This window comes from Aquila chrysaetos, chromosome 23 (genome assembly GCF_900496995.4).
Source record: "Aquila chrysaetos chrysaetos chromosome 23, bAquChr1.4, whole genome shotgun sequence".
NCBI lineage: Eukaryota > Metazoa > Chordata > Aves > Accipitriformes > Accipitridae > Aquila > Aquila chrysaetos.
In genome coordinates this window covers 3283731-3311060 of record NC_044026.1, presented here as the reverse complement: position 1 = coordinate 3311060, position 27330 = coordinate 3283731, and the positions used below count along the sequence as shown (strand labels likewise).

At 41.4% G+C, this 27330-nt stretch overlaps 1 protein-coding gene across 1 annotated transcript; it reads right to left on the bottom strand.

The window, feature by feature from the left end:
* Positions 1–129: 129 nt before the first annotated feature.
* On the bottom strand, positions 130–27330 carry CFAP97D2 (CFAP97 domain containing 2). Its single transcript, XM_029998643.1, has 5 exons — positions 27238–27330; positions 23748–23828; positions 21154–21272; positions 19097–19289; positions 130–171 (listed from the first exon to the last, which is right to left on the bottom strand). Exons 1-5 carry the CDS (start codon positions 27328–27330, stop codon positions 130–132), a joined length of 528 nt encoding a protein of 175 aa, XP_029854503.1.

Below are 27330 nucleotides of genomic sequence, written 5' to 3'. Positions count from 1 at the left end.
TTCCTAACCTGAAGTTATAAACTGGTTTTGGTTTCTTTGTTGTAGTGCCAATTTGCAGATTTAAAAATTCTCTGATATGACAAATAGTTGTTCACGTCTCTGCATCTTATAAATAAATAAATATTGTGGTCACTGGTGCCCAGTGACAGGACCAGACGCAATGGGCACAACCTGAAACACAAGAGGGTCCGTCTGAACATGAGGGAACACTTTTTCACTGTGAGGGTAACCGAGCACTGGCACAGGTTGTCCAGGGAGGTTGTGGAATCTCCGACCTTGGAGATATTCCACAGCTGTCTGGACAACCGGCTCTCGGTGGCCCTGCTTGAGCTGGGGCGTTGGACCAGATGACCTCCAGAGGTGCCTGCCAACCTCAACCAGTCTGTGATTCTGTGAAATACTATGTTCGGTGAAATATGCTAATTCTCACTGAGGCTAAATATGATCACATCTTCCTTGTACAACAGTCAGAGACACTTTTGACCCAGGAGAGGCTTTTCATCTTGACTGTCTGTATCAAGGAAATTAGTTGTGAGAGCAGAACCTGATGGTCCTCAGCACATGGATGGGGAAGGAAGGCCAGTGAATCTGAAGAACAGCTTGTGCTGGTACCTGGGAATAAAAATCATTATACTTGTAGCAGATATGAGTAGTCTATAAGAACAGAAATACCTTATTTCCATTTTGTTCCCTTATGAAAGAGGAATTCCTCGACACACCTTTAGCTAGATGAAAATTAACTGCTGAAATTGCAAGACTTTGATTTAAAAGCTGTTCTCCTGCCCTCTAGTGTTACTGTACAAGTCTTGAAATAGCTGGTGGGTTTGTGCGTGTGAATTTCTGATGTCTTTTGGAAAACTGAAAACATACAAATTGATCCTCAGTCTAAGTGGAAAATGACACTGGGAGATTAATAGGTGTTTTGAGCTTTCAATAGTTACCTGCAGAGTGAAAACACTTCTCTTTTTCATAACCATTATTGTGTATTCTCTCTCTCTTTCTTTTCTTCTTCTCTTTTCTTTTCTTCTCTTATCTTCTCTTCTTTTCTCTTTTCTCTTTTTTCTTCTCTTCCCTTCTCTTCTCTTCTCTTCTCTTCTCTTCTCTTCTCTTCTCTTCTCTTCTCCTCTCCTCTCTTCTCTTCTCTTCTCCTCTTCTCTTCTCTTCTCTTCTCTTCTTGTTGTTTGTTTTAAAGCAGGATGGCATTTGTACTTTATTTTCCACTGTAGGTCTAATAAATGTGTGGAGATATGTATTAGGTAGTGATTTTTTGAAATGTGTCATATCATTAACTCTTCTATTGATCCAAATTGCTATGTAAGTTCCAAAGTAAAATACACAGTAGAATAGGTAATTCTGATAATTTTTTTCTTTTTTTTTAAATGTTTTTTCATTCTTTTGTTTATTTATTTATTTAGGGTTTACTGATGGAAGTGCCTGGTTAAATTCAAGTCAAACTAGACACTTCACATGTGGTTATGGCTACATATGGTTTAAGTCTGGGTTTGCAGAGGTAATTGTAGTGATTGGAGACCTGTACCCATTCTGTCTTTAATGTTTCTCACAGATCACAAAATTGTCATAAAGTTCACTGTCTTCTCTAGGTTCATTTTTCTAAGTATGTTTACTCATGCAGCCATTATGCCTAAGATCTGAAGTTTCTCTTCTACTTATTTCCAGATTCCCCTCTCCTTGCTTTTTACTCTCCTGCTCCAGTCTTTAGATATGGCTCAGTCTCTCCCTTTTTGGTCATCCTACATGGCTCTCATCAGAAAAAGCTAGCCAGCATTTAATATCCTTTGAAATCCCCAAATGTAGACCCTGATTACTGCCAAAATAGATAGATAGAATGCCATGACATTTTGCACTATGTAAATAATGTAAACATATGAATAATAAGACCAAATATTAATCACATTTGTAACAATAGGCTTGACTGCAAAAAGAAGAGAATTCCTTAGTGTGATGTTGTTAAAGTAAAATGTTATCATCACATTTGTCATCTAGATCTCCATAATATGTACCAGTGGAAGTTTTTGTGGATGTTTTTTCCTTGGGTTTTTTTTTTTGATAAACTGTGAAATAATCCTCCAATCTTCAGCCAGACATTGGAAACTTGGTCTTTACAATACTAAAGCTAAAGAGAAATGGCTAACCAATACACAGCAACATAGTGTTGCGCTCTCGGTTGGATTTTTACGGACCCTTGTGAGGTTGCGACAGATACACTCCTGACCCCTAGCCCTGCTTTGGTTCAGGCTGACTAAGCAGCAACAGACCTCACTCCCTGTGGTGAACCTGTGAGCTGGAAAGTTCCTGGCTCACGTACAAGGGAGTGAAGGTGCCTCCGAAAAATATTTCAAAAGATGGTTACGAAGCCCAAAAATGCAAGATAACCAAAGTACAGAACAAGATACCAGAGCTAAAATGAAGACATTATCTTGTCTGTACTATTGACTAGCTGCCAACTACTTCACTCTATAAATATTACCATCAGGATGGGCCCAATTTGAGCTCTCTCTGAATTGCATCTGGACTGCACACCAGGTGACTCCCCTCTTGAGCAGGGATGCCTCTCAAGGTTTGAGATTCCTTACCTGAGATTAAGAGAACCTTCCTTACCCAAGGCGGAGAGATCCCTTACTCATGACAGGTCCTTGGTAACTGACTGATAGCATGCTGAATTAATACTAATGAAACATTACTAATCCATGTAGCTACACAATATTATTATAAACTTTGTATCGATAATTCCATTAGGCATAAACTGAGTCTAAGACTAAGATTAGACCTAGCTGCACCTAGGCTCCATAAGGCATTTAGAAAGCAAGAGGGTCCACTCTGAACCTTGTGACTCAACAGGAGTCTTCCTTACCCTTTTGCATCTCTGGTCTCTGTGTGAATCATTCTAACTCAATTTTCCTTTGTATGTTTCTTCCATGCAGTAATTAATAGAATGAACCTTGCCATCAAACTTACTGAACTTTGTTAAACTACTGTTGAACTTTGTTAAATTACATCAAAATTATTGAACTCTGACAAACTATTATTTTACCTCAATAAAACATATTGCTGCTTCTCTCTTTCGACTGAAGTGCATTTCACCCATCCGCGACAGAGACTGACCATTGATACGGTCCTGCGGTATAAAGGCAGGTTCATTTCAGTCTGGTTTATTGGATATTCTTTGCGTAACACCCAAGAAAAAGCAAAGATGCTGCCGAAGGACACTAGAGGTCACTGTGAGATGTGATATAATGAGTCTTGGGGCAGTTTATTTGCAAACTGAACCTGTGTTCCTCACATCCATATATTGACCATTCCAAGACTTGGCCGTGTTTTATTTCTCTTGCTATTTTATTTCACCTGGAAGGAAAATAAACAAATGGATACCAAGTTTTAACTGGGGGGGGGGGGGGGGGGGGGAATTATCTTCTGATTTGTGAGCAGTATTTACAAAGACATAACTTGTGTTTTGCACTCTTCCATGCTCATTTGTCACAGTATGCAATGATCTTACAAGTAGTTTTAGTCTCTTTGTGATGAGCAAATTGAGATAAATGCCCTGTCTCAGTCTAGATTCATGGAACTAAACAGCAAGCACTGCGCAGTACCTGAAGTGCCACAGAGTCAAATTAGTCAGCAGGGGCTGAGGATGCCTCTTGCAGAACCGGTACCTTTAGCTCCTGTTTGGCACGGCTAAGCAGACAGAGCCCTATTTCTTGGGTATTTTATTTTTTAACAGCGATTAATGAATTCTTCACACGTATTTTAGGTTTGAAAATAATCTCCTCTTGTTTTTTAGATTAATGAGAGATGAGAGTTGCATCAGCCTCAAGTCTTTGTCCTGAGCTGCATGGGAAATTAGAAAGCTTTCTATAGCCTTTATTATTTTCATCTTGTTCAGTGTGTGAAGCTGCAGGCGCTGGCTTGTACTGTGAGGGCACACCTCTTTGGGTTGTATGTCTTTCCTCGGCAATATCATATTATGCGATCAAGATGTACTGCAGGGGAAGGCTGCAACCTTAGAAAGCGTCTCTTCCAGCATGAGCCCTTTTGGCTTGTGTATTGGGGGGAAGGGAGGGAAGAGACCTAGTGGGAGGCACAGCCTTTGCCGCTTTACAGTGCAACCACCTCTCTGCTGCTCCAGGACCGCTGGTCTGGAGTAGGTGAGTTGCTGGTGCACTGTGATAAATTGAGACAGAGGTCAGCTGAATGACTTTTATGCACGAGACTTGACAGGTCTGCTTACAAAACGCAGGAGTATGTGCTTGCTGTACATGTCAGGCAAGGGGCTCCTAAGCAATGTTTTCCTCCTGTCTGTTCTGTTCCTCTTCAGCACTGGGGAGGGTGAAAGAATAGCACCTTGTATAAATGCTGATATGGGAAGCTTCAGGTGGTCCTGGCATTTTGCAACCTTGAGTGCTGAACTGCTGACTGTTTTTTTCTGATTTTAGACATCTTCAAACTGAAAATTAAATAAACAGGGAAAAAAAGGAGCCCTGCCCCAAAGTGTGGCAATCTGTGATTGTTGCTATGAGGAAAGCTGAAACTGTGGCAAACTAGTTACAGCAAGGCTTTGCTACGATGCCTTTATTTTGTTTGCTGGTCAAGGTTGTGAGGCCGCACAGCTGTTATCATCTATCTGTCAGCTTGGATGTATTAGTTTTTAAAAGCTATGTCTAATCAATGCAAATATTTTAGGGAGTGTTTTAGGCATCAGTGGGCAGAACTGTAATGGTCTGGGCATTAGAGATTGGAAACGAGAGGCAATCACAGCTTCAACCACTTCCACAAATGTCTGCAGAGCAAAAAACTGGTTTTGATGGATGGCTTATAGGACCCTTAACTCATCTGTGCTCAGAATTTGATGTGGTAACACCATGAACTACTTCTTTTCAGACAGGAAAGAAGCAACACTGTTGGGAGAAATAAACATGACAGGAGGAGGGAGAAATACACTGAGCTCTCACTATAGATAGGAAGGAGATGGAAAAGTTGCCCAGGGACCTTCTAGAGTGAATGGAGGTATGTGTGATTAATTTGGTCCTAGAAATGCTGCTAGTCTGTAATCCCTTAGCAATTTAATTCACTGTGCTTACAGAAGCTGAGGATACTTTTTCACTGCTTTTAGAAAACAGAGAAGTAACATTATTGGAGCTGTGGTGACTGGCTGCCTTTATCGTAGGAATGATTTAGCTTGTTTTATTAGAGTCTACCTATGAGCTGGTGAAGAAAATGTCAGCATACTTCACTACTCATATTGATAACAAAAGAGCTTGTACCACAGGTGAAATTTTTCCTGGGCTAAGAATAAGTACCATGTTCTTGTACAACATATTCTTTCAAAGCAGGTCCCATGATCATTGTGTTAACACACTTTTAAAATTGCTTCATTTCATTTTTGCCTGTGGTATTTCTCAATTTATCCTAGCTCCGAATACTTGCAAGGAGGTATGCATGGGTGTATACACACCTGCTCATCCCTCTCTGCCAAAATAAATAAATAAAGTTGAGAGAGACCCTAAACTGCGTTCCTCAGTATATTAATCTAGATGACCCTACCTGTCCTTCAAAGGCCAGAGAGAGAAATCCTGTCCTGATCTTCTGGGTTGCATTTTGCTACAGTTAAATAAGTGTCACAGAAAATTAACAAATTCCATAGAATAATCTGCCTTCCTAATACACACCTCACCAAAAAATATGGCAGGAACTGGAATGTTGCTTTTCAAGTTCAGGCTTAATATCTCATTTGTTCCCATTTGGTTCCTTAGTAGATTCTATGCTTGCCTTGGGCAATAGCAACATGTTTCTTCGTGATGAAATGTGATCAGTTATTTGGATGCTAGCTGTAAGAATGTAAGTGGCATTTCTGTTGGTTTGGCATGAGTCTTAAGAGGTACTTTTTTTCCTAACTGCTGGCTTGATCATTCTAGCCTCTAGATTAATGCACTTTTTTGGTAGCACAGCAAGCCGGCCTCGGTATGTGTTACTTTTGCTAACTGACTCACCTTTGGCATGCGTTATGCCTCCCATTGGTTCTGGCAAAGCCAAGACCTGTTGACTTCTTGACTGGACATCATTCAACTGACTTCATGGTGCGTACAAATCTTCATATTTACCTGGACCTTGACGAAAACCTGCTTGGAGATCTTACAGATCCAGAAGGTTATGGCTGGAGGGAGGGCCTGTGCAGCTGAGGAGCGACTTGCAGAGAGGTCCCAGGTTCTGTCTCTCATCACCAACATTCTCTAGTTTATCAGACTTCATTTTTCAGTTGATGCAGGGGATTGAATTGTGCTTGCAAATGGCCAGTAAGGAATTCCCCTGGAGGAGGAAAGCTCCCAGCTGCCATAGAGACAGTTTCTGCATGCTGTTCTGTTTCCGATCCTCCTGCCTGGCAGCGGCTGATAGGAAAGGACTGAGGCTGGGAACAGGGGATCTCACTGAGCTTTATGTGGCTCATTGGACCAAACTGTAAATTATTCTCTCCTGCATTGGGATTATCACAATCTGACCCAAAGGTCTGGGAGGCAGGACCTGCTCAGAGATGCTCTGTTTTCTTGTGTTCATTGTTAGGAGGGATGCCCTGACTCACAGCACCTCTGGCAGCATTTTCTACTGGCAGTGTAAATTACTCGGACACTCGGGACGCAGACCCAGCTAACATGCTTGCTTTTGTTTCTGTTCAACAGCACGGTAGGAACTCGTGAGACTTATTGCACTTGTGATACTGATTGTGGATGGGCATTAGGCCTTGTGCATGTTCAGGGTACTCCAGGCTTACTGCTCAAGGACATATATTTGTGCTGAGTAAGCACGGTAACTCTGAGTGTCCAAAATGTGTCAGTTACCACAGGTGAGTCTGATGGGCCTGGGTAATGGTTTCATTGTGCGTACAGAGCAGGGTTGCTCTGCACAAGAATCACAGGTAATGGTCACTGCATGTGTGCAGTTGTGGTAATTTAATCCTCAAAGCAGCAGGGTGAGAGATGAAAGGAGTAGAGTTGGTAGCCCTGTCTAAACAGAAAACCACGCACATGGGGCAGCTTCCTCTATCTTCCCATCCGATCTCTCAAATCTAAACAGCCTGTGCTTTCTTCTGAATAAAGTCAGTCTGGTATCTGGGCTTTCAGTCTTAACGGACTCAACTAAGTTGAATTGTTTAGCCTTGCGGAAACTGAGGATTTGACAACCACTTTCTAGAACTTCACATGTTCGTCACAGTCAAATTAACATGGTCACTCTCTGCTAGCAAGTCACAAGTAGCTGGGCTTTAAAAGAGCTATGCATTTCAATTCCATGGGATAAAAATTCCTCTTGTGGAGCCTAGGAAGAACATACTTCTGTGATGTAAAGAGAAACTGTCTTTTCCTCCACATATAAATATATGTTTAATATCTTTATCAATGATCTGGACGACGGGATCGAGGGCACCCTCACTAAGTTTGCAGATGACACCAAGTTGGGCAGGAATGTTGATCTGCTTGAGGGTAGGAAGGCTCTACAGAGAGATCTGGACAGGCTGGATCGACGGGTGGAGGCCAGTTGTATGAGGTTCAACAAGACCAAGTGCCAGGTCTTGCACTTCGGTCACAACTACCCAACGCAGCGCTACAGTCTTGATGAAGAGTGGCTGGAAAGCTGCCCGGCCGAAAAGGACCTGGGGGTGTTGGTCAAGAGTCGGCTGAATGTGAGCCAGCCGTGTGCTCAGGTGGCCAAGAAGGCCAACGGCATCCTGGCTTGTATCAGGAATCGTGTGGCCAGCAGGAGCAGGGAAGGGATCGTCCCCCTGTACTCAGCACCGGTGAGGCTGCACCTCGAATATTGTGTTCAGTTTGGGGCCCCTCACTACAGGAAAGACATTGAGATGCTGGAGCGTGTACAGAGAAGGACAATGAAGCTGGTGAAGGGTCTGGAGCACAAGTCCTGTGAGGATCGGCTGAGGGAACTGGGGTTGTTTAGTCTGGAGAAAAGGAGGCTGAGGGGAGACCTTATTGCTCTCTGCAACTACCTGAAAGGAGGTTGTAGTGAGGTGCGTGTCGGTCTCTTCTCCCAAGTAACAAGCGATAGGATGAGAGGAAATGGCCTCAAGTTGCACCAGGGGAAGTTTAGATTGGATATTAGGAAAAATTTCTTCACTTGAAAAGGTTGTCAGGCATTGGACCAGGCTGCCCAGGGAAGTGGTGAAGTCACCATCCCTGGAGGTATTTAAAAGACATATAGATGTGGTGCGTAGGGACATGGTTTAGTGGTGGACTTGGCAGTGTTAGGTTAACAGTTGGACTCAATGATCTTAAAGGTCCTTTCCAACCTAAATGATTCTATAATTCTATTTGAGAGATTTGCTCAACACATGTTCCAAGAGACACATGGAAAGATCTACAAAGATCCCAGTCACTTTTATGAACAATATAACTATACTTAGTAATTTCCCAGTCTTTCTAAGGCCATTAAAATACCTTTTGCAAATCGTGAACTGTTTATTGCTTTCTTCTGTGCAAATAAGTTTATTTCTTCAGTTGCATAATTGAGCCAAATTGTATTTCAAGTTAAACAGAACACTTATTGGGGGGGGGGCAGCTTTAAAAGTACTAGTAAATTCAAGTAAACTAGAAAAATCCAAGCATTTTACTGAACTTATCAAAAGAGCTTTTTTAGTGAGATACATATATATGTTAACCAGACCATGCATGGTTTAAGGGAAAAAGTTTCATCTTAAAAGTTTAACCCCAATATGTTCGGGAGCAGTGATTTGGTGAAGCCTTCTCTAGACCACTAAGGTTGAAGAATAAATTCTAGAGCTGAAAAGGTGGGATGTCACATGTACTCAGAGGTGCGGACTCTCCACGAGCTTTTGTTTAGATAAATTACTATGCAGTACTTTGCCCGTCTAATTGTTAATCACACCTGTGCCAAGATGTTTGCTTGAGTTTATTTCGTGCAGCTGCTGCAAGCCTGTGCCAGATGGCAACTTAGCTCTTCCAGCACGAAAAAAAAGAACTGAAAGAACTAGGAAGGTCTCAGATCTCCATGTAAGGCCCTGATCCTGTAAGCAGTGGGAGTTTTCTGTATGAAGGGCTTGTAAAGTCAAGTCTTTGCATGCTTTAACCTAATACAATTAGCCTACCCTTTGATTTTAGTGGCTTGAGCTGTTTGCCATTACAAGTGTGGTCAGATGAACAACATTTTTTAAATGGAGGAAAACATTTTAATTAAAATTTGATTATCTAATTAAGATCTAGAACCATATTTAGACAGCCAACAAAAGAAGGCTTGATTATTTTGGTTTGCTTTTCGTCTGGAAAAGCTGGGTGCCTTTGAAAACAAGATATTTTATTTGGGCATCTAATTCAAACTTCCAAATCTGAGATATTTTTTTTTTCCCACAACTTCCAGGTGAGTTTGGCATGGAGGCCATGTATCTTGTAGTGAGAATGTTCATTGCACAGAACACACAGACCAAGTACGTTGAACTCTAATGTCTACCTCTGGTACTGGAGGTAACACAGCATGCAAAATATCCTTATAAGAAGACCGAATTACAAGAAAGATTTTTACAAAGTGTATGTATTTACAAACTCAGTAGCAGAAAGTGTTTATTATTCTGAGAAATTATAAACATCAAAATAAAATTCTGTTTACAGTGTAATAATTAGTTGCATCAGGATAATATGTTATATGATGGAAAAAATGTGCAAGTGTGCATCTATGCCACCCTTGGTCCTTTTCTCAGAAAGGTCAGAGGATAAAAGTATTATGCCCTGTCAGGCAGCCAGCACCATTTTACAGCTGTTATTAGTTGCACTCAGCATAGAGGAAACGGGCTCTTGCCTTCAGCTCACAAAATCAGCGCCTGAAACGAGTTGTGCAAAACATTCAGATTGGATCTCTAACGTACTTGAAATCAGTCTTGATTCAAGTCCAGACTAGCTCAATGCACTTGCACCCGTTTGCTGGAATTTTGTTTGTCTGATGTTTTCCAGCAAAGGCAAATATGAATCTTTTTTTTTTTTTACCCATATCCGAAGATTTGCAAACTTTTGCAGGCTTTCATGACTAGTATTATGTCATCTGCGTTTTGTATCATTTTTAGCTGATGCCATCAAGAGTTTGCCAATATCACTTTGATTTTTCACAGTTGAGGAAAGGCTCACTTCAGCTGATGTTCTAACTTAATCCAATGAACAGAGAGCTGCCTCCATGTATATCTGCACCGACAATGAATTTGAACCAGTCAGGTGGTCTGTATCCTTATCGTGTGTCTGCCAGCCTGTGTGTCTTTTCATGTTGTTTAATCTATCGGTCACATTTTGTCCAGCCTAGGATGTAGCTGTGATACTGAAATGCTTTAGCTAATGGCTGCTAATATGTTCTAGAAGTGTGATATAGGATGTATCAGTACTGCAAAACACAGTTAAGAAGTCTAAGCTTTAACTCAAATCAGGTAACCAAAGCTAACTAACTCACGTTAAAACAGCAGCAAAGATGAAGTAATTTGAACTTTAAGTTCACACAAGGACCTTGCTTTCAAGGCTGTACGAACAAGCTTAGCAAAAAGGAGATTGAACTGCTGCAAAAGACATCAAGTTGAAAAGCTGCAGCGACTCTGGCTAGTGGGTAACCAGTATTTCCTGAGGCTTTATACCCTCTTCGCTTGTCTTTCGGCGTGTGTTTTCACAGGTGTTTATGTAAGTGTGTCCAAGCTACGGCTGCACCCCATTTGCTATGTCGCAGCTGGCCCAAAATCCAAGGTGTGTTCTCCTCTGGAAGATGAGAGCTATGCCTGGTTAAGACCGCACTTTCTTGCACTGTAACCTGTTAGTATGTATTCTGATTTGTGCTAAGCTTCAAGCTAAGGAGTCTAGAAGTGAAATAAAGCTTGTGCTATGTAGACTGTTAAAGAGCTCAGCTGGGTTTGCTTCGCATGCTTCTGTTGGATGGAAGCCTGGCAGAGATGGGGAGACCAAATTAAACCAATTATCAATAATATGCTGTTCCAGCAAATGCTTCTGTTTCCGACGGTGTTAGCAAAGTGGCAGGAGCAATTAAAAGGCCGCAGTCCCCGCAACAAAGCGCTGGCAGCTCAGAAACGGCGCAGCAAGCGGCCCCATGAAGGACAACCGGAGGGGGTGGGGAAGGCAGAGGCAAGAAGTGATTGTCTGTCTCCTAATAATGGGACCAATTTTCAGTGCAGCTATGCCAGCTGAGCTCCAGGGAGGCACCAGGGAATCCAGCTCAATGGGCTTTGATTTGTGCATATGTGTATAGATTATATATGACAGGCACGGTTCCACATGCCTTCCAAATCATGGCACTGTACTTAAACCCTAATACATAGATAATGCAGATGTGAGATAATCAAAGCAACCTTTGTCATACTGAAAACTGAAACTCTTGAGGGCAGAGTTTAATCAATGTATTATGGGAACTAAAATTCCAGCCTTACTGTAGTCATTGTATTACTAGGTGCCATATTTAATTCATGAAGAAAACTACGAGCTTTAAAATTGAAATGAGACTCAAAATCTGCTGGTTGATGCAGAATGTAAAATTAATTTTCTGTTGGTCATGGGCATCAAAGAAATAGGTACGAAAGAGCAAAAAATCTGTCTCATCTGTTTCTGGATTGCTTTTATCAGATTCTTAATGGTCTCAAAAAATGTTACGAGAAAACACTGCAGAAAAGTAGCTGTGATTCACTTCACAGGCTGCATCTCTGTTTTTACCAAAGAAGGTTTTTCTTCTATTCCTCTAACAATGTATGTAAATGTCAAGCTTCTGTAGGCTGAAGAAGGATTTCAGCATTATTTAAATATATATTTATAAGAAAATTATTACTTTCTTATGGTTTTGATAATATTACCTCCTTTTTTTTCCTTTTTTTCAGGCAGGTGAATTGCTAGGAGGTCATAGTATATCACTTCTACATACATATATAATGGCAGTAATCATTACCCTTGTTCTTGAGCTTGTATGTTTTCCTACAGCTTTGGCAAGATTTGCTTTAATTAAAAAAAAAAAAAAAAGAATCTGCTGATTCAAAAGAAAATACCACAGTGAAATAAATCTGGGTTATATTTGGGTAATAAGGAAACAGAGGACGATGCCGGATGTGGAGGTGACCAGGATGTTCCATTCCAGCTTTCCTTCCTCATTTAACTTTTCTTTGGCTGCTCCAGTTAGAAACGGTGCATGAAGGCTGGAACAACAGCAGGCATGGAAGTTTTTCATTACCTGCCCCTCTGACAGGGTAGCACAGCAACCACCATACCTCCGTCTTCCTTCCCGTGGGCTCCTTCTTTCCCATCCTGGGGATATTCTTTCTCCTGATGTCCCATATCTTCCCCCATGTATGGTTTTATAGGTACTGTTTGCAAAGTCCCAGCAGAAGTTAGCTTGTAAATTGGAGAGCTGTAACAATACTTCAGGATGACAAATTACGCAGTGTCTTCCTGTAGCCCAACAAACTCTAGTGCTTCCACACATTGTGGTTCGTATGTTTGTTCAGACTCTGGCTTTTCATCTGTAGAAAAGCAAAAGAGTAACTGGACCTCTTGTTGGCAAGGAAGTGACATCCACACATGATATTTTGAGCACCAACCTCTCACTGACTTGTGAACCTGGACCTCGAACTCTGTGGTTATCTGTGTACAGACTTAAGTAAGTGTGCTTGAATTTGCAGAAGTGGCTGGGGACAGTTGCATTTATATTTAAAAGTAGAGTTCAAAATCTTCTTATGCCTGAGCTGCTTTGCTTGGTGATCTAGTTGGGTTGTCCTGAAATATAAATGGTGAGTTTGGAGTCAGGTGCAAATAGGACCCTCTGACTAATGTGACTGTAGCCTTTATGCCAGAGTTCCTCGTACCTATGGTGGAGGTAGCGTTTCCATCCTTCACAGTAGGGTCTATGGAGGGATGAAGCCATTTTAATACTGAAGGGACAAATCAACAGCATAAACCACAGATTTAAACAAACCACCATGCTGTACTCTGTCCTGGTAACCTCTAGTTGCTGCTACATGACGCTGCTGCTTTCTTTGCACTTCTTTTGTGCTGATTTAAACACATACAAGTTAAGTGTGTTAATACACATACTACATCCCTTCTTAAATAAACCTTACCATTTATTTTTAGAAATGCATTTAAAACATAGAGCAATTAAGCTGACTTCAGTGAAGTTAGCAAGGAGAGTCAAATGTGAGTGTTGGGAAGGAGCAGAGATCCTCACTGTTACAGTTTTCTTACAACTTTTGTGGTCTCTCTCTCTTGTTATTTATTTATTTATTTATTTTAATTCAAGTTCCTGCTGGAGCATCAAGTGAAAACCCTTCAAAAGAAGGTTTCTTAACTTCGCAAGAGCAAAGGAAAACTTGAAAACATGAAGCCTGCATGTTCTTCTGTGACTACAAAGCAAATAAAAAGATTCACAATTCAGATTTCAACAAGATTTCACAACTTTTAATGCAATAATACAAATGCAACATTTTTGGAAGGCCTGATTTATTTTTTTAGACTGTAGGCAATATGGTTTCAACTCATTATTCATACTTAAACTCAGGGCCTGGAAATCCAGGTGAATAGTTTTTTCCTGAAATCCTAAAAACTCCATGTTAAAAAACCACCACAACCCCACAACTGATAATTCAGGAATATTTAAGTAATATTCCTTTTATTGTGGTAAATATAAAGAAATAATAAAATGGATACACTCATACTTGGTGTTTGTCCAGTTAAAAGAGGGGGTGGTAGTGAATACCAGATTAGTCATTCCTAACTTGGACAAACCCTGATTGTGTCTATATTCATAATTTTTCCATGGTAACCAACGTGGATTATTGAGTTGCGACCGTTTTGCTGGGCTCCATGTGTTTCTATTGACCCTTAGGAGAGTTATTTTGGTGTTAAATACTGCCAGGCAGTGAGTAACCTTTTTTCCATTTTACCGAAGGAATATGTGGCTTTACTTCTTCCTTGCATCAGCTATGGCCTTAATCTTAAATTCATCTTCAATGAACTGATTCAAATTATTAACCCACTGGAAAACTATTCTCCTTTCTTAAAAAAAAAAAAAGAAAAAGAAAAAAAAGTTTTTCTTCGTGACTTTTATCCTGGAGCTGAGCTTGCTCAGGGTTTAAAGAGCACAAATATTGGTGTAAGACAAACAGAATGGAAGAGGGGCACAAGGAGAGGGGTAAAAGGGGGAGAGTGACCTCTTGTTTCCCATGGCAATGAGATGGTACTTAAGCTCAGCCCAGCCATCTTTAAAACTTCATCATGAGTTTTCTTTTGACACGGTCTGTTAATGTAAGGTTATTATATCCACAGCAATTCCAGTACAGATAAGGCTGCTAACCTGGGTTTACAATAGAAAATGGAAGCAGAATTTGACCCTCAGATTCACATTTCCTGTAACTCTTAGCACTGTTTTTGTAGTGGTATTTCAGGTCTCTCTTGTTTCAAGTATTAGCTTGTAATCATACCGGTGTTTCAGTAGCAGAGTGTTTTAACTTTGGAGCCAGGGATTTGAAGAGAGTAACATTTCTACTTATTTATAAGGCAAGTGGCATTTGGTCAAACATTTTAGGTTATTATCATCCCACTCTGAAGCTTTTAAAGAAGAAAAGGAAACACGAATTTTGTTTGGTTCAGTGGTGCAACTTGTTAAGGATAGCTGGCCCCTTGCAGAGTGACCTGATGATCCAACCTGGAACCACATGAAGCGGGGGACGTCAGGGGTGTTTGACTTCAGCCATAAAGGCATAGGACATTTTCTTTAAGGAATAGGATTGCTAGCAAAGCCAAGCTGGCATTTTCCTTCTGATAGTGAGGGAAGTTTTGGTTCGTTAACTTACTGTCTTTTTGGCTCTTGTTAAAGGGTGTATAACCTCTCTTTTAGAAACAAGCTACTGTTGGAGGGACCAGTTGACGTGTGCTTGCCCGATGTGATTGCTGTAACAGAGGTGCACAACAAAGGCTGAGTTTGTCTGTCCTTGCTCTCTCCCATCACGGCTGGTGGCTTGAGATGACCTCCGTCCAGCCACGGAGCCCTGTGGCTGACCACCGCATGGGGGTCACCCCCTCTACGCTGGCTCTGGGCATACTCCATGCACTCTAGGACATATATTGCCGCAGAACATTGGGCCAGTCCCACTATTGCTTTGGGCAAACAAGAATCCTTTTTCCTTCTCGACCCAGGCACTTAGGGACAGTGAAGCTTTTCTCTCTAGCGTGGTGGGTTTGGGGATCCTGCCCTGGGAAGGTGTGAATTTTCTGAAGCCAGGAGTTCGCAGTTGTATGGCAGAGTCACTGATGTACTGGAGGGTTGGTGTTTATGGTAGCTGTTATTTCTACTCTCGCTTCAGTACTATAAAGACATAGTCTTGTATTTTAGAGTTTCTGTGCTTCAGAAACTAAGTTTTCATCATTAGCACTTCAAACATTATTCACTGATCCATATTGCAAATGAGAAAGGAGAGAGTGTCTTAGAAAGCATTTCCAAGTGCCAGGAAGTAAATGGTTATTGCTGGGGTGTCTGCTTGGAAAGTTGGCAGCCTCCAAAATGATTACGGGTGAAATTCTACTTCAGATAAAGCAAGAGCTGATATTGGTTCGATGCTTGGTTTTGACTGATACCTCTTCTGAGAGAACTGCTGCTACCCCGCTTGGCTATGCTAAGACCAGTTTGTGATTTTAATACACATTTTCTTTTGAAGAAGTGTAATTAAAAAACAAGAAATACAGAACATGCTTTTCAGAACAGAAGCGTCTGTCCCCTGAACTGTAGATCAATGATGGTCTAAAAGCGTGGCAGATGATAACATGCAGAGAGCTGATGGGTCACGTGGTGCTGTTTCTCCTCATTTCAAGCTGCTAAATCCCATCAAAAGGGAAGCTAGAAACAAATTTTATGTATTTTCAGTATTTTCACTCTGTGAATCCAATTACAGTGACTGACACAAGCATTGCATAAAATCATGAGTAAATAAGGAAGTGTCGTGGTGGTGGGAGGGCATTGGTCCACCGAGCGCTCTCCCTCGTTCATGGCAAGTGGCTCAGAGGCTTCAGAGAGCCTCGAAGTCTTTCTAACACCCTCACTCTGCTGTATTTACTGTCGGCCAACTGGTCCTTACTGAAGAGACCTTGGATACCGAGACGAAAATTGTCACGTGGGAAAAAAGCCCAAATCTTAATCAGCTCAATTAGTTACGTTACAGTTGCTCGCTTACAGTCCTTTTCCCAGTTAGGCTCCTTCTTTGCTCGCAGTTATGAACCCAGGCGAGCTTTGTTGGTAATTATAAGGGAAATGGCTTTTCTGTCATTTTGCTTTAAGTTTTTTTCACTATACTGAAAACATGGTGTCTTTATATCTCCACTCTTACAGAATACCTAAACCCCTAGTATCCTAAACTATGAGAGTCCTTCCACCTGATTCTCCCAGGTACCCCAGCTCGTTCTGGATTTCTGCTTCCAATTTTTGCTGAGTTCAGCTGCATAGCTGAAAAGGTTACCACCCTCACAAGTCCAGTCTTTTCTGATGCTGGAAGTTATCATCCACATAGGAACAGTGGTATTTGAACTTAAACTACAGAAATCAAGGTATGCTGATGCACAGGGTCACAATCACAAAATGGACTCGCAACCCCCTGTTCTGCTGGTCCACCACGCCAGGAAAGGAGTGACTTCCAGAATAAGGGCAAAGCAGAAGGCTGAGGACAGTAAAATTTCCAAATGTCATCGTTATCCAAGAGGGAGTGAGAGCCCTTTGCTACTTCCTAAATTGCTTTCACAGGAGACTACTGGAATAACGCTATTTCTGGAACTCTGTCTTGTTCTAGTTCTTCTTTCCCTTTCCATGGTGGACATGATCTCTTTCTTTTTCCTTCCTCTTACTTTTCACACCTTCTAGTTTCAGTTGCTTTTCTCTTTTTCTGTCTTGTTTAGATGTTTGGTTTTTAAATTGTTCTTCCTGCCAGAAAAGAGAAATCAATATAAATATATGTAAAACAAAGAACCTGTCACTACCTTGATTTTCCAACCTTCTATGATTTGTTTTCAGGATTATTCCCTTGGCACCAAAGCTCAGTTAGCAAAGAAAGGTGACAAGTGCTTGCTGGTGATACTACTGCTGTCCCCTTCCAGAGCAAAGGAAGGGAATTCTTCCTTTCTTTCATTTATTAGAACTGCCTGAGCCACCAGAGTCGGAGCAATTTCCGTTGGTCAGGCCAGTGGGTAGACTGGCTCAGATAAATAGTTTCTTCAGTTGGGATCAGTGAAGAATGTCCTTATATAAAAAAGGTTCTCACTTTCTCCTGCTGTTATAGCATACCTGTGACCACTAAAAAGCTTTAAATTGCAACAGGGGGAGAGCAGAAGAATGCTTGATGGAAGAAGCATGACTTGTCATTTATTAAGGTTGACCATGGGCTGGTGTCAGGTGAACTGTAAAAGCGTAGAGGGATCACCCAGTAGCACAAGTTATTGCAGATCTTGCCAAATACTTCCACTGAGCCAATTTTCAGCTGTAACTTTACTGGATTTCCTTGGGTCACCTGAAGAGCTCTGTGGCAGGTATCTGCATCAGGTTTGCTTATTTGTCTTTTAAATGTCCTTCAAAATGGCTCAACCATTTCTGAAAGGGAGACTGGAAAAAGGTGTTTTCTAGTGACTACTTCTTACAGATGTTCTAGTACCTACTAATTACAGAGCCCAGCCTTAACAGTCGATGTAGGGAAGGTTGCAGGGTATGTTTACTTTGCCATAATTTTGGTACTTTCTGACTATGAAGGGCCTGGCTTTACAACCTTACTATTTTTAATATAATTCTTTGGTTTGTAATGATACCTCCACAGCAATTAAAGCTGCCTAGTATTTTCCATTATCGAAGCCTCTCTTTTAGTTGCATGTTTCTTCTTCAAGTCTTAACTGTTTGGATTGAAGCTTTCTATATTTGCTTTCTGCCTCAGACTGAATAGTTTTGGGAAGCTTTAGTAAAAATGATATAGCTGTACTCAAGAATTGTCTCCAGACAGAAGTTGGGGAGAGGTTGTTTCTTGTTTGCAGTGCCATAATTTTTATTGCTTTTTCTTTCGAGTGCTTTGCCTTTCCTGAGCAACTCCTCTGGAATTAGAACTGGGACCAAAGATTTGGCAAAAGGATAGTCCCGGGATAAAAGAAATACCACTTACTGTCCTCCAAAGACTCAGACAGATTTGGATGAGCTACATCTTTGAAAATCTTTTTACATACGTTCAGAAAATACAGACTTCAAAAAGATTTGTTTCAGTGGCCTCAGGCTGGAGGTAGTAGGTAAGGTAGTGAATATAGCGAATGTATATATAGTGAGTATGAGCCACACCCATATATGTTGAATCAGTCTTGCATGACAGAGGACATACCTCCCAAATGAAGACCCACGATCGTGGAGGCCCAGCAGTTCAAGGTGATAGGGAGGATGGGTAAAGGCAGAGCTGATGCCAACTCCCTGCCCGGTGAGCAGTGCTGCACCTTCCCTCTGCTTTGTTTGGGAGGAAAGTTGGGAGTTTGTGAGTTAGCGGCCTCAAAGGCAGGGAGTTTGGACATGGAAGGATTAAGGACAGTCAATTTTCTTTCTCTGGGAAAGCTTGCCAATACCTCATATAGCTGTTCTGCTGTTGTTTTCTTTACCTCTGTTACTAAAGAAAATAAGAAGTTGGTTACTTTGCACAGAATGGCCAGCGTACGTTTTGGAGCCCTCAATACATATGCCTGCTTGGTCACCTTAAATGTTGCTGCAGTGGTTGACTGTTTCTCTCAGGGAACTGGTAAGCCATTGATTCTTTTTTTAAAAATTATTTTTAGATTTATTTCTGAAAGCGCTGTCTCTCCGTGGTGGACAGTCTGATTGCAGAAACTACAGCACTTACAAATCACCTAATAAAGCCTGAAGAGTGCTCTGGGATTCATTGGATAAGAGTGGCTGTATAAATGAAAGGCTGTTAATTGTGCGGCTGGCTGCCACGTGCGGTTAATCCCCAGCACGAAAGCGCAGTGAAATGTGCTCTATGGGCAGTTCCGATCCAGAAATAACCGGGAAGGAAAGAACAGAAGCTCAGGGCTACCTTTCGGCTCTGTGATTTACACCGCCCACGAGGATATCTCTCAACGTTGGCCATGTATTTTTCAGCTCGTTGCCAATCCTCATGCCATCGCTGAACTTGATACTGAGGCTGGGACTTTGTAATCCTATCCAGAATGGCACGGTTCTCCTGGTTCACTCTCCGCAGCTCCTGCTTTCGTTTTTCTCTATTTAAACTAGAGGGAAAAAGCATACAAGCAGAATCAAACTTCTTCACGCTTGTTTGTGTTCCCGTGCCTGGGAACTCAGAATGTGGAATATCTGTCAATCTTGCGTCAGGGGAAAATTTGCCTAAGATTTTATACCTCTCCAACAGGGACTTGCTTCTCCTTGATCTGCATTAACCGGCCCTTGCAACCCAATCCTTTTGTCCTTCTTAAGAGGCTAGTCTTTGTTCAGTATCTTCCAAACGCACCCCTGCCTGTATGGAGGTTTGGTACATTTTACAAGAGGAAAAGTGCTAGCTGTATCTTGGATTAATGCCAACCCTCCAGTCTTGGAATTGCCATAGTGCGGTACCGTAGGGGAGGGCATGGCTGGTGTCTGAGATGCTTAACAATCAATTTCAGTTACTTTGGTTTATACGTTTATTTTGGGTACAAACCTGATGTACCGAGTTGGGAAGCATGAAGATAATGGAGATAAGCCTACTGCCTCAAATGCCTCGGAAACTTTCTTTGATTTCTTAGACTGTAATTTCCCAGGCAGCTGAGCTGATCTCATAGCAGTCTCCCACCAAAAAAGGGAAGGACTTGCTCTTCTCCTTCCCCTGCTCATCTCCCCAGTGCTGCCAGCTGTGTGGTCTTCTCCACCCCTTGCATCAGCCCTGGAACTCATCACTTTGCAGAAAGTGGCAGAAAAACTATCCAGGTTTGTTTGGTTTCGTTGGGTTATCTTTCTGCTGCTGTCTCAAGTTTAATTAGCTAATTGAGAGATTTGATGAAAACCAGAGTTGACCCAAAGAAAACAAAAGTTTGCCACTTGAATCAGGAAGGGAGAGAGGGAATGAAAAGGGGGAGGATGCGGTGCTCCTTCCGTATCTCGTGGAATTGCACCTTTAGCAGCAGAGTTAACTGATGCTTGTTGATGCCTGCACTGATCTGGATATTATTCACTAGTGACAAGCCATAAGTGCTATGATGTGGATTTGCATGATGTAGACATGACCAACTCTGTTTCAGATAATTTCTGTCTTCCCAAGGAACTGTGCAAATGTCAGGATATTCGTGACAGTGACGTGTAGTGAGTTCTGCCTAGGTCACATGCACCTGAGCTGCGTTTTGCTGTCTGGAGACACTTTAGGGCCTGATGAGCAGTCAGTCTGTCATGAAGTCGTCTGTCTGTGAATGAATCACAGGAGGTAACAGCTGCTACCTGAGTTTTACAAACCATTCTCTCCACTTCAAAAGCCTGTCCCTGTTGTTACTGGTTTGCTGTGCCCTATTCGGGGTGTGAATTTCCTCCTAAATCAAAAATATGTAAGCTGGTTCTCTCTAGTGATAAATCCTCAAGGCGTATTTTGCTTGGTCTCCTTTGAGCAGTAAATTATATTTTCACTTCTGCCTGCTTCCTGCTCCACTTTTCTTTTTTATTTTAATTCTATTTTTTGCTCTGTTTTTATTTCATCTCTAAGCTTTGGATCTCCCTCTTTCCGGTGGTGTCTGCAGGAACAACTGGCAAAGTCAGCAGCAATGACTCACTTAGCAGGAACAACAGCTTTGCTGAGACATAATAGGTTTGCTTCATTTATTTCCTTAAAGTAGGGCAATGTTCTCCCTCTTTTTTTTTTTTTTTTCATTCCCTCAGTTATTAAACTGGAAAACTAATTTAAAGCCATCTTCTCTACAACAGAGGGTGGGAGGAAAATGACCTGGCATTGGATTTCATGTGACAGGTCAAGCAAATGGCTTTCTGAAGTGTTGATTATACCTTAGGCTGCCTTTTAAAATACATGTCCTCACAGAGCAGTTTATCCTTAGCTATGTTTGTCACTGGGAAGGTAACTTGATAACTGCATAGAAATAGTGCTGCTGATGTTACCTCTTGGCCTTATAGTCATTTTTGTTGTCGATTTGTCCCTTTGTTCTCATGATGCAGGACATCTTCTCCAGCAGCAAACGGTTGTCTCTTTCGATGACGGAAAGTCGGTCTTCCTCCAACTTTATATACAGAAAGGATAAAGAAATGCTTCTGTTTTTACAAGGCCATAGCAAGCAGCAGTGGTGTACCATGGATACCTAACAGGGTGTTCAAAATTGCTGTCCCCTTCCGTACACAGAGTGTGACAGACACTGATCATGTAAAGCTCTGTGCTAGTGTTGAGAGAACCCTTTGTTTCACCATTTTAACGGTGACGCAGGGAGAGAAGGCCCTTTGCAATGCTGTGAATTTGACCCTGAAACACTTTCCTGCAACCACAGCAGCAGCCTGCGTGATTAGCAAATGCATTTCATCAGGGTAAGCAGAATTTCTATAAATATTTGTCAACGTATTTTGCAGGTTCATCATTATCATTTGTGTCTCTAGCAGCCTTCACAGACTCTGGCCAAAATCTGGGCTTGTGATGGACAGTGTACAAACACATGATGGGACTTATCCAGACTCCTCTGAAGTCAATGGGACGCTTTCCATTATCTTCGGTGGGCTTTGGATCAAATGGTAAATTTTCCATTGACTTCAGTGAGATTTGGATCAGGTCCAGTTGCAGGCCATTTTTGTCCTGCAAGCTAGTGTAAGAAGAGAAGCAACAACTGGATGTAACGAACAAATGGAGAGAGGTGTATGAAGCAGTATAAGCTAGTTCTGTTCATCGTTAGCATGACTTTAAGACTCTTTAAATTCAATTTTAAAATGGAAGATATTAATAATCTCAATCTCTGAAGTTAACTGTGTCAAAAATGGGATGAAAATTGAACGAGTCCAGTGGAGGAGAGAGCATCCCTTTGGATATCCTGGCGCATTGTCTAATTTGTAAAAAATGTGACCATATTGTTTTTCAAAGAACACAAATCCATGCTAAAAGTGTGTTTGTGGGAATTGGGAAGGAATGGGGGTGATGGTGAAGAGAGAAACTTATTTTCAAGGTTATCTGAGTCCCAAGAATGCCTTTTCCAGCCGGGCTGAGTTGGAGGTAACAAGAGACGCTGGATGGAGGAAAGCAGGGAAAGCACACAGAGAGGCTGGATGGAGGAAAGCAGGGAAAGCACACTTTTCATAGCTGGGCTTCAACACCTCATTCTCAAAAGCTTCTCAGAACAGAATCCCTGAAGAAATAGTCTTGTTTTGAGCATGCTAATTCACTCTTCTCCTTTCTCCCCTTTTTTTCCTGTATTTGATTCTAGGCACTCCAAAAATATTGCAAGTCCTCTATAAAATGAATAGGAAACCCTGCTCATCCTGCTCTGATAGTTTTGAGTGACTAATGTTAGAGCAGCAGGTTTCTGTAGGGAATCTAGCACATCTGCCTTGTTTGCTGGGGTTTTTAAACAAAGCGGGTCGGATCCTGGTCATGCTGTAGTATAGAGGTACCTAAAACTGGTGCATTAAGTAATCCCATCAGGCTCTGAATAATCCTGAGGAGAATGATAATAAAGAAGAACTGGTTACTAGAAGACTGCAACATTACAGGTTTGGTTTTTTCTTTCTTTCCATAGCAGTTTGGAAAGGAGGAGGATGAGAAAGAGACTAGGACCACAGTCTCACTTCCAGGTATCAGGACCTGTGGTTCAAAGGAATGTGCCTGAGAGTAGTAGGTTCCTGCTGGTGGGTTTTTTGTTAACTTCTGGGGGGATTATGCAGTGTTTCATTTTCAAAGGAACTTTATCAGCATTATTTTTACAGTAATAGGAAAAAATTAACAACAGTAATTGAATCCATGTCCTAATATAGCATATGATTTTATGCATGGAGGAGAAATGAATTGTTTTGCTAGTGAAATGATTTTAAGGTGCCTGGGGATTATTATGTCGCAGTGAGATGATAAACAATTTTAAGGAAATTCATTCTGAAGTCCTTACATGGGCTGCGCTCCCATTGCCTGAGGGGCACTGCGTTAGAAATTAAGTCTTTGACAGGGTTTAGCTGCACGTATTTTCTACTGTGCTCACGTTTGGTTTTTTTTAATTGTTGTTGTTTCCTTTTAGTGACCAGAGTTAATTAGGTAACAATTTATTTTCCACTCTCATCTTTAATAAAAATTTGCCTCTTGGGAGCAGTAAGATTTTGAAGGATAACTGCCAGTCAAGGCTACCCATTGTTATTTCTTGTGCTTTGAATATGTTAACATCCTATTATTCAGTTCATTGCTCTGTGTGTATCTTGGTGATTGTGCTATTCTTGTTATTGGCGATGTTTTTTTCATGGTTGTGCAGAAATACCTTTTAGGAGGCTATTTGAACACTTTAGCACTTGTTAATCTGGAGCGCTCTGATTTCAACAATAATCATAAAGTAAGTTATTTAATGGTGCTGGGAGTGTGCTATTCATGGATCCTGATAGTCCTGTCGCAACAATCACTGCACTGAGGAAAAAAGAAAGGCCCTGAAATTGTGACCATCTGGTAGTCTCTTTGTTTTCTTTGAGAGGAGACGTGAAGGTAAGCATGCTAGTGCTCAGTGAAATAGCCAATACTGTACCTTCAGCTTCCCTAACTTCAGATGAAGGTGACTGTATATTGCAGGGGCACTCGTGTCCACTAATGGTTTTGCTGCTTGGATCTGCAACAGAAATGAAATGTTTATCCATTTTTGTTGGAAATACCCTTGCATATAATTACAGGAAATCTTTTGATTCTCATGTTCTCTTTTGTTAGCCAGCAGTAACACTATTAAACATATGATTCATTATATCAGCAAAGCCAGACTTGCCCAGAAGAGCAGTGGGTAACGAAAATGTTAAAGGCAGTTGTTCTAAAGTCTGCTGGAGATGCAAAGGCTCTTTATGTTGGAGAATTGTAAAAATACATGCAGTCTGGTTACAGTGGTGTTGATGTTATGATACAGGAAAGACTGTATAAGAGAAGGCAGGCAGTTTTTATTAGGCATCCAGCAGAAATGAAAAGGCTAGTGTAAGAAAGTCCTAGGTACTCCTAAGCTGTGCCAGGTCCTCCAAAGGGATGCGCATTTAGGATGCTGCCAGAAAGAGGTAAGAATACTGGGAAAGGACTTCTTGTGTTGAAAGTATTCCCAGGCCTCTTCGTATTAGCACTCAGAATGATCATCAAAAGCAAACTGTGGATCTAATTATTCTAATGGAGTTGGTAGTTCAGTGGCACAATAATATTTATTTCCATCCTGACCTAAATAGCCATGCAATATATGAGGAAGAAGAATAATCTATGAGCTGTCTTGGACTGAATAAACGCCGTGGAAGAAAAGCTGGTGACGGGGAGTGGAGCGAGACAGGATTTAGAGGGGATACCACTCTCTCTCAGACTGGAGTCCTGCGGGGAGTGAGACTGGATCAGTTAAAACAATGGTACCATGATTTTTGTTGTGAAATACATGTGATAAACGTTCTCCCTCTGTCACACCTCATAGTCGAAGCGTTCCATCTCAGGCAGACTCAGTCATATAGAAAGAAGAAAGAAATACTTGCTATTTAAAAAAAAAAAGAGGCTGCCAAGTAAGAGCAGCAGGCCCAGCACCAACACAAACCCGACGCAGGAGGGCAGGACCAAAGCACTGCCCGAGTCCAGAAGTTTTCGACATCTCTTTCTGTAGCAGCTTTGCGATGGGCCAAGGACCAGGCTTGAACCCCTGATGGCAGACCTGCCATGAATACTACCAGGACAGGTTCCTTGCTTTTATAACAGGGCAAATAATTTACAGGGACAATGTTTAGCAGCGTCTAGCTTTGTCCGAAATTCACTTGAACTGCCTGGCTTCTTGTGAAAACATTCAGCTGCTTTTTTGGGGCAGTCGTCTCCGAGGAGGTGGGATCCCAGAAAGGGCTAACTGCTCTCAACTCCACCTGAGTGCAGGGGGAGATGAGGGTGCTCTGCTTAATCCTTTCTAGATCCCATCACGTTAAGTAGCTGATTTTTATTGGATAGCAGAAGTACACTTGGTAAGTCTCTGAGGGTTTTGGTGGTTTTGGCTTCTGCTCTCTCCTCTGCTTCTCCAGGTGCTTTAAATTATGATGCTATTAAGTTATTTTTAAAATAACTTTAAGACGACATGCAATTTGTAAAAGAGGGTTGTTATTGTATCAGTCAGTAGAAATCACCGGTGTGAAGAATAAAATGTGATATTTATGCAAACCCTGATTTTGATTTATAGATATGCAAACTGCTTCAGACTTGAACCAACAAAAGGTGGGGTTAGAAACAAAATTTCTTCGGTGGAATTCATATCAATATAATTTCATTTTCTGGAAAGTGTTATGATTAATCTCTGTCTTGTCCTTATATGCACAACTGTAAAAGGTAAAACCTGGTATTTTTTAAGCCCACCCTGATCTCTGTTGTGACACTTTACAGAGCCGTAGTGGTTTTGGACCCATTTTATATCTAATTCTATGCAGAATGTTGCAGAGAGGAGATGCAACTGTTTTTCCACCCCCAATTCATTTCTTCCCTTAAGAAAATAACAAAAATATTCAGACTGGAAGCATTTGCTCTTGTGTACATAAAAACATGCTGGTGTTTTTTGTACCTTTGCATCATGGAGAAAATTATAACTTATCCCTAAACTTTGCCATCTTTTTAGTGGTCTTCTCCAGGAAGTGTACCTTTTTTTTTTTTTTAAAAAATGTTACCTTTTTTCCTTCCTTGCTCCCTATTTTTCCCCTTTCGCTCTTTCTTTGGTTCATTTGTTTGTGACCTCCTTCAATGCAAAGCCTGCACATCACCAAGCAGAGGCCCTAACGTTTTCCCAGAGCGTTCCCTGTCTCTCTTGGCAGAGCAAAAGCCTGTGCCACGCGTGGGCTGTGTCATTCAGGACAACCTGCTGAATTACCCTGCTGCCTTCAGGTACCCCAGCCCGCAGGTACCGCTGCTCTGGCAGCTGGCGTTCACCGCAGCGAGCCTGAATTCGTGCCAGCAGAAGGCATGGTGAAATTTCTGGGCAACTAGCGTGGGAATTTCGGAGCGTGCCAGCATGACAACACAGGGACACTTGAAAAGGCCGTTTTTTGGCCATGGGAGACCTCGTTAATCACTACTCAAGCCGTGTGTGAACCCTGTAATAAGGAACAAGATTCTGTACCTTCTAGCCATCCTTTGCCCAACATGATAGTTACTCTTTCTCTTATCTTGCACTCAGAAATTAACACTCGTGTTTAACCCAAGAGCAGTTGAGTCATGGGAAATGTTGTTCTCTATAAATACATTTCTTCACTCTATATCGTGGTGATATCTAACCTCTATTCGTGGTCTCTGAATGCCTTAGCGCATATACGAAGTGCTCTGTATGCTGAACAAAGGAGAGTTCTGTAGGCACAGCAGATTCTGAGAGTATTTCAGCTACACTAATACCAGTTCCCTGCTGTAAAAGAGCCACTGTTTAAATAGCCACGCTTATATATGATAGTAAGCCTCGCGAGGTTAATTCACACAGGAGGAAATTTATTTATTTATTTCAATATTGTCAATTTGGTTAGAAAAAGATGTCAAATTCAATTCTCTACCTCATCTTTAACTTTTTTCCACCTGCAAGTCAAATTATGGGAACAATGGAAGGAAGGAAGGAAGGAAGATATTTTTATACAGTTAATGAAACAGACCCAGTCTGGAAATAATGAAGAACTATTTCTTCATATTAAAGCTAATGATATTGCGATACAATCTTCCTAAGGCAGCAATACAGTTGAATCATCACTGATGGTATTCACTACTTGCGTATTTTCAAGAGGGAGCAGTCCTGCATTATTACTGATCTTGGAGCAGATGACCAACGGAATCATTTTCACTTCTAAATTTGGTGAACATCATTATGATAACTCTAAATGGACACAAAAGCTATACCTGTATTTGCTGAACATTCTTAAAATGTGTCTCTTGTACCTTATCGCTGATCAGTAGCTTTCACAACAGTATTAAGAATAAGTAGAGAGATGCTGTAGCCTTTTTGGGTAAGCTTATTCTTCCGTGAAGGCCTCGGCTCTTTATCAAATAGTTGTACCTACCCTTTTCTTGTGTTCTTCATACTTTGCTTTGTCCCATTTTAGCTGAAGATATTTGTTGCCACAGGGTAAAATTGGCTGGTAGGCTCGATGCAT